This window comes from Frieseomelitta varia, unplaced genomic scaffold, assembly GCF_011392965.1.
Source record: "Frieseomelitta varia isolate USP_RPSP 00005682 unplaced genomic scaffold, Fvar_1.2 scaffold_353, whole genome shotgun sequence".
Taxonomy (NCBI): domain Eukaryota; kingdom Metazoa; phylum Arthropoda; class Insecta; order Hymenoptera; family Apidae; genus Frieseomelitta; species Frieseomelitta varia.
This window is the reverse complement of record NW_025110094.1, coordinates 362,876-371,018: the sequence shown is the minus strand read 5'-3', so window position 1 is coordinate 371,018 and position 8,143 is coordinate 362,876. Positions and strand designations below refer to the sequence as shown.

At 44.2% G+C, this 8,143-nt stretch overlaps 1 protein-coding gene across 1 annotated transcript in view; it reads left to right on the top strand.

The window, feature by feature from the left end:
- The first annotated feature begins 857 nt into the window (after nt 1-857).
- LOC122530757 (single Ig IL-1-related receptor-like) overlaps nt 858-8,143 on the top strand; it is a 122,193-nt gene continuing 114,907 nt past the window's right edge. Inside the window, exon 1 of the mRNA XM_043658026.1 lies at nt 858-1,852. Within this exon, the coding sequence (XP_043513961.1) occupies nt 1,620-1,852 (233 nt within the window). The 5' untranslated portion in view covers nt 858-1,619. The remainder of the gene's footprint in view (nt 1,853-8,143) is intronic.

The following is an 8,143-nucleotide window of genomic DNA, read 5'->3' as shown; positions in this document are numbered from 1 at the left end:
TTGCGGACCATAACGAGTGACCAAACCGTATACAACAATTCGTCTTCTTTTTGAATTCACTGGATATAGAAATTACTAATAAGTAATAAATTTATTATTTGTTTTGCCTGGGTTATACTTAAAACTAAGAAAATATTGCAGTTTTGGGTCAAATATTCTCGACGTGCGTGGCGCAAAGAGGTTAAAATTCGTGTGTATCGTTAGAACGACGCGATGACGATTATACTCGCAGAGTATGTGCAAAACTGAATTAAATTACAAAGAAATTGACACTAGTTTTAATAATAATTATTATCAATAGCAAGAAACTATTCAGAAATGATGTGAAAAGAATTAGTCAAAATATTCTAAAACGTCCAAAATTTATAATATATGTTTTATTCTCCGCAAAACAGTTAATTCAAGCAACAAATTCCAATTACTTTTCTTGTCGTTACACAAAAGAATTGCCATTTCTTCATGACGAGTATACTCGTCAGTTTCTGACAACAAGAGATTGAACAGTAGACTCAATCCTCGAAACGAGTGCTCGAAGAAATATATATACATATATCAACCATCGATTGTACAATTCCGAAAACCAACATCGTTCCACTTCGGCTTTAACCGACAAATTCGATAAAATTTGGCCAAATTCGAGTTTGAACTACGCAGCTCGAAACGTATATTTATACAGAGACGAGATAAAACCGGGTACATACCATCATTTTGGGTGAGATACTAACTGCAGCTACACGCGACCGTAGCATCAGTCGGATGGTCGGTGTCCCGTCGATGATGGCCGAGAGGAGCCGAAACGAGCCGAACGGACGAGCACGAGGCAACAGGCGGCTCGTTTTAAACCCGCGGCCTACGGGGAGTTTTCAAAGCAGCGGTCTGACAGTAAGCGGTCGGCTTTCGGAGCGTTCGGGTCGTTCGTTCGTCGAGTCTCGAATTGCTGGCAAACGTAAGGTTAAATTGCGATTGTTTTTCTAATCGTCGACGTTCAGTTTCTCCTCAGTTCCAAGAAACGTCGCGCTATACATAATCGGCAGTTTGTTTCCGAGTGCAGTCTTACGGTTGGTGCCGATGGGAACACGCTCCGGTAGCGTCGGAGGTGCTCGTTGAAAACAGTGCCGCGTTCCGTAACGCATCGCAAAAAAACATTAACGCAGCGAGTAGTATTCACGTTGGTTGAAGTTACTAATTGCAAATTAGTGATCGTGAGTGCAGAAAGAATTTCGGGAACAAATCTCTGCAGGTGATATTAAAACTAGAGAGTTTACTTAGATATACGGTTCGTCGATTCATACGAAAAAACGGCGCGCAGAGAGCGTCGTTGGAAAGCCCGAGTAAACGCACAGTCGAAAGTTTGTGTTTGACGACAAATATCAGAGGAATCGGTTAGCGTTGCATATACGTAGTGACGGTAGTCATTTTATTTATCTTTGGACGTTAAAATCGGCGCCGACTTTGGGAGAAAGGGATCGGTTTTCTTTCACGGAAAAAGTCTACCGCTGACCCCACCGACGATTAGGATCTACAGTGATTTTCACTTCCGAGAGCTCGGTTATGGCGGTTCTCGGATTCGGGAACTACGGAGTTTGAAACAGTTTGCCGACTTCCTGGAAAATTGGAAAATGTTCTTTCTCAAGATGACGATACCTGTCAAGCACGGACTGATCGCCCTGTCGCTCCTAACTGCGATGTGCCAGGGCAACGAGCTAAAGGACTACTGCTCCATGCATAAATTTGACAATCTACCACCGGGTGGCCTGAGGTTCACAAAGGAGGTCGTTACAACGGAATACGCCAACATTGGTGCGTTCAAGGCACTTCATTGCTGCTTACGGGGATACAGAAGCATCGAATGGTAAGTGAATTGGCAAATCGGGAATTAATATCTAAAAATGTCTAACACGAAAAGAACAAATAACGCGGTTGTAAATTTTCGAGGCATGAGCTAGACTCGTAGATTCTCGAGCGCGCGCGCGCGTTCGTTTACGAAAGACGAACGAAGGTTAAACGACGCGACGTCTTTCGCCGAGTTGATTCGAGTGATAATTAATACGTTACTCTCATCGACACGGCCTGTTTTTGTTTTCGAGCCTTGACGTCGCCTTCGACGATGAACGCACGTCGAACGACGACGAACACACGAGAAACGTCTGACGGATGCGACGAAGAAACGTTGCGGAATCTCCGATTTTACTGCGGACGTTCCGAGTCACGCTTTCACGGTTTTAACGATATTCCCGACGCTTGCGTAGGCTGATGCAATTTCTCGCCACTTTTTTGGTCAAACTCAACCTGGAATACTTGGAAGCGGTTCTTGCAGGTCTCTGCTTCATCTTTGCGAAATACATCCTTTGTGTTTTTTTTTTCCTCTCTTCTTTTCTCTGAAGGGGAAAAAAGGGCCGTAGAGGGATACGTTAAACCGGTTATTAGTCGATTTAAAACAAACGACTGTCTCTGGGGCAAGGTACACACGCGCGGGACAAAGGAAGACGGTGAAGACAGTTTGCGAATAAACATTGGAAAATTGGAAATCCGCGTTACCTTGTTTGCAAGAACGGTTTGCGAAATGCGTAACAGGTTTCGCATGACCGAACGGAGCCGACTGTCGGGCCGATATATATTGGTAAAAGGGAGAAGGAAGAAGCGATCGGTTGTGTTTGAGATTGCGAGGAACGCTTCTAGGCGAGAGACGGTGGGACGAGGCGGCGCGGCGAAGCGGCCGAGTCACGTCACGTCACCCGGTAATAACGTTTCTGCGAATCGCTTGTTTATTCCACGATAAATCTAGAAACACGGTACGGCCGAAGTACGAGATGAAAATCGCTGTAGGGGGTCGCAGTTTGAGACGCCGTTTGGCCGTGTGTCCCCTGTCGGTAACCGCAGGCCAAGCTCTAACAAAGACACGGGGTTCCGAGAAGCGGCGTTGGAAGGGTCGCGACCGACCGATTTGCCGAATCCCTTCCGCGCCAGGAACTTCATTATTCCCGGCACAAAGTGTGGAACCTTAGCCCGACTGTGCCATTGTGCGCGCCGCGCTATCTCTCTCTCTCTCTCTCTCTTTCTCTCTGTCGCTTATGCTCCTCCAGGTGTCAAACGGTATATTTGTTCCACGTATTCGCCGGTCTCTGCTTCTCGAGGAGAAGAGGCTGTCGCTTTCGAGGTTCTCGAAAAGTCCCGAGGGTTAACGAACGTATGGCCACACGCTCCTGTTCCCTGTCCACACCTGTTACGTCTCTATCGAGCGTGTCCATCTAAAGCATGCCGCATGCCACTTCCCGACCATGAACACGCACGAAATTATGCGGATGTTCGTGCGTGGGTCGTCCAACTCTCTCGTTCCTCTTATCGAACTACATCGTTTCATCGATTCCAACGGGCCCCGTCCACTTTTTTTGCATGTATATATATATGCGTGTGCGTGTCCTGTGTGGAGAATGTGTCACTTCCTCTTCTCGGAAATATCTTCTTTATAGACGATTAACCTCTTTATAATCCTCGAATTTGTAGATCTTTGGCTTTTGATAACTAGGGATTTGAGAAATCAAATTAGCATATGGTTTATACGTTCTTCAACCTCTTAGCTGTGGTGTTACTTCTAAAGATGTATACATCTGCATTATGTCGCTAGAACGATTATACTCGGTTACGTCAGACACTGAATATATGCAGCTGTCGTGAAATTGAATTAAATTACAAGTAAATGTTGCTAGTTTTAATAATAATTAACATTAATAGCAGGAAAATATTTAAAAATGATGTAAAAAAAGGAACTAGTCAAGTCTAATTTCAAAATGTTCTCAAATTAAGTTTAAAATTTACAAATATGTTTTATTTTCTACGAAAAATTTAAGTAACAAATTGTGCATGACTCGAGTATACTCGTCATTCATTCGGTTAAGAAGTTGAAATTATTGACTTTTGCATATTTCCGAACGTTTTTGTAACTGCTAGTTACTTCCGCCATTTAAACTCATAAAGCATTTATCTACATGGCTACTTATTTTATACCTACTTACGCGATAGAGAAAAAATATCGCATACAAGAATTAGAGACACATTAGAAACACACTCGTATCTCCGGTGATTTATATGTCGTTTGCTAGATTTTCTTCTCGATTATTCTTTATCACATCTATAGTTTCTTCTCTTGGGCGTATTTGCAGAAAAAGAGACAGAGAAGTGTACGACCCGGTCGTTTCGAAAAAAAACAATTACTCGCATCCGTAGTAAGAAGAATAGACAAAGATAGGGAGCGAAAGAGAGAGAGAGAGAGAGAGAGATACATAACTAAGATTCCACTCCTTTTCGCCGTAAGCGATTTTTCCCCCCTTTCTTCTTCCGGCGTGTATCGCGTCGATGACGATTCCGAGAAAAAGGAACACCGAGAGGGTTCCTGCAGAGCAGGAGCGAAAACGGTTGGATGAGTAAACTGTTCGACCGACCGTTTCTTACTAGTTACCGAACTCGTCCAAAAGACTCGCGAAACGCACGAAATAAACCTGCTTTTTTTCGTCCTTCTCCCACTTTTCCCCCTCGTTTGTTCGTTTCATATTTGAAATAGGAGAAAAGACCTCGGTTGCGATACCTATCGACGCTTTCCTTTCCCTTATCTTTCTGTCTCTCGTTATTGCCATCGGTTATTTTATTGGTTAGCCGAAGTAATTATTCTCGTCGCTCGTGAAAGCTCTGGTGTATTAACGTAAAATGTTATCGACGAAAAAGAAAGGCATTTGCAAACAATTTGGACTGGTCGAGGACGGTTGGTAGCGACGTTATCAAAGTTACGTGTTATATTTAGAGCGTGTGCGCTGCCGGACTCTGGGCCGCGCTGTGTACTGCACGCTCGACGGACAAACGTAAAGAACAAAGGATGAAACTCGAGCGAAATCGTTGATGCGCGAATGTTCTCGGTTGAATGTTCTCTCGATGCGCACGTTCCGCCGCCGGTGGAAAGTGGCTAGTTGCAACCAGCGGCAACATCCGGCTACGTCTGTTGCGAAGGCGAGCGCGTTATAATTCCGTATTTTATTGGGATCTGGCGAGCAACTTGGGTGGGAAAGGGGGGAGGAGGGGCCACTGACGATGCGATGCGCGCGTCCAGGGTGCTACAAACCCCGGCGATCGTGGCAACGAAAAACTGGAAATGCCGACGTCGCGGCGCACTTCGTTCGAACCACTGACCGACACGTTTTTCGACAAACGAAGCCAATTACACACGTGCCGCGCGTTGGACGAGTCGCCCGACATGGAAAAACGCCCCCTCGGTCATGGTTTATTTATGAAATATTCGAAATATTCGGCGCCTCGCTCGTCCGCCTTGTTGCGACTCGGAAAAACTCGACTTCGACTCGGTATCATCATCGGAATCACCGGCGGCTAAAGTATAACACTCGTGGCAAAGAAATGTTGGCAATACAATGAAGAACGCAAGCTTCTGTTAATGTATGTTTTTAAAAATCGTCAAAATCGAGCATCTAAAAAATACACTGTCATAAATATGTAAAATTATATCTTTTATATATTAAAATTATAAACAATATAATTATTACATACAAAAATTATAAATTATTATATATAAAGTTTCATTAAAATTATAAATTAGTCATCTTGGCCGCCTGAGTCAAGAATTCGAGTTTTCTTGTCCAGAATCTCGACGCGAGGAAATTTCATCAACGACAGTCCCCCAGTTGGTGCATTTTCGCCGTTTCGGAACGGAAACGACGTAGCGAAAAGTTAAAATCTATTCCATGCTTGTAAGCGGAATTTTCTATTTTTTGTTTCGTTTTTAGAACGATGGTCGTGTTCCGTTTGAACGGCACGCATACAGTTACCACGTATCCGGATAATGACGATGGCGTGCGGAACGCGAACCGGGGACCGCGAGGATACGCTTCCGATGTAACGGAAGTCGGTAATCGTTTTGCGGAAACTCGTTTCCCAATTGTCCGAGATGTCTCCTTTTCGTGCGTTTTCCGTCGTCACGCGATAGTTTGCGTGCACGTTCGTTTCACCAAAGGCCCGTTTCCCCTCTCTTGCTCATCCTTTGGGTATACAGTAGCCCCTAGTTAAGTATTCCGCACTTTTCAGCTAGTTTGTCGCTATTCCCACCTATTCTTGGAATTGGGACTATCCCCACTCCACGCGGCCGGTGAAACAGTTGACGCTCATCCCCACTCTTTCGTTCGGTGCCAGTTCGCAGAATACACCTCCCCGCTTTAAGCATCTCCTTTCGGTCCCCAACTGAGGACTATTGTATCCTTTGTCGCGTAAAACAAAAATCGTTCGTTGGTACGAATCCGTCGCGTAAACGCGTAAAGTAACGCTCGCCTTTCGTCTATTAATGCTTACCTTCTCGTCGTTGTTGCGAATGAAGATCGCGAGGCTCGGATTCTAGAATTTTTCCAAGATTTCTAGCAACAAGGCGATGGTTAAGAGGGCGGGCAGAAACGTCGCGATGGGAAAGGGGAGAAGAGTGGAAAGAGAAGAAAAGAAAGAAAGAAAAAAGAAAAAAAGAAGTCGCAATTGCACGAACGTCGCGTCCTGGGGAAAGTTGGAGGGCACGTATACGCAGTCTGCGCTTGGCTCGGAGGGCCTCGGGACTCGGATAATGACAAGCCAGAGAAACAGAACTGTAATTTCACATCGGGAAAGGGACGCGCCATTCTTGCTGGCTTCTCTCTCGGCTCGGCTGCTTCACGGAATTCGTTAAGACGATTTTCGAAGAGCGAGTATGTAATTCCTAGTATGGGACTGGTTGGTCGAAGCGTACCACCAAATTGACGACTGGGCCAGTCTCTCCTGATTAGGGTTCTCGAGATATATTGAATACAAACACCGCGAATAGCTCGATGATTTTTTTCTTTTTTTTTTTCTTTTTTTCTTTTTTTTTCGATCTCTTCGATTTTGCTTTGACTCTAGTCAAGAGACGGTCCGGTTCGACTAGTCGTGGGATCTGGAGGTCAAAATTGTTTTTTTTTTAAGATTTAAGATCACAAGTACGGCAGGTCGTTGAATTCGTCGATTGACGTCAGCTTTAACGTCGTCAAGCCAGAAATATATAATTAACGAAAATAGAGGTAGTCATGAATTTTTGCGAAAATAAAAATTTTTTTTTTCAAATTATTTTGAGATTTGTAGAAGACACTGAGTGCTGATTAATTTTTATTCCAAATATTCTTGGAAATGGGTCAGATTATCGGAAATAAATGAAAAATTGTGGTGATGGTTGCTCCGCGTTGAAGATTCAGGTGTAGCTGTTTATTTCTAGATGTCTAAATATCACGGGTTTCTACTTTTTAAAATCCGTGTCTACTTAAAGGTTACCGGAGATCGCACTTAAAATTTGCATGCTCTCCTTAATAATTATTTAAATTCTCACGTTTGACGTCAATCATTCTTACCCTCCGCCTACTGTGCCGGAGTCAGTTGTGATCTGTGCTGGAAGCTGCTTGCCTTAGTGATCGTACAATATCGTGTTCGCATAATATCGGTGAGGACCTTAGTCTCGAGCTCACCGTTACATTCTGTACAGTATCGGTGAGCCGTTCAGAAGAACTTAAATATGTATATTAGTGGGATATCCATGTGAGTCAAACTGGCCAGGTACCAGAGCCTTAGCTTCAGTAGTCGGAAAGTTAATTATTCTCGTATATTCTGCTTGTATATGGATTAATTCTTTGACCTCGACAAACGTTTTTTTGCATCATCTACCGGCAGTTTGTTTACAAAGCACCTCAAACAAAATGATACAGTATTGGAAGTAATCGGTCAAATTTTTTTTTTTTTTTTTGCTTTTTCCTCCTCACCCCCTCTAGCCTTCGTCTTGCCTCGTTGAAATGGCAAACACCGATTGATTTTTGTCTGATTTTCGTCTACGATCCTTGCCAGCGTCGCGATACGTAGACACAACGAGGCGAGGCGCCGGAGAAAAAGACACGGTGGTTGCGCGCGTTTGACAAATTCTCGAGGGGGTAAGATTGCTCGTCGACGCGGAAACGGCTTCTCGGATTCCGGAGGCTGGATAACGGAAAGCCGAAAATTTCACGGCAGCGGAAACGGTGGAGAAAGTTTTTCGATCTGGAAACCGTGGGCTTTGTCTATCCGCTCCGTTTCCCCCGGCAGCTTTCCTCGAACTTTTCGCGAAAAG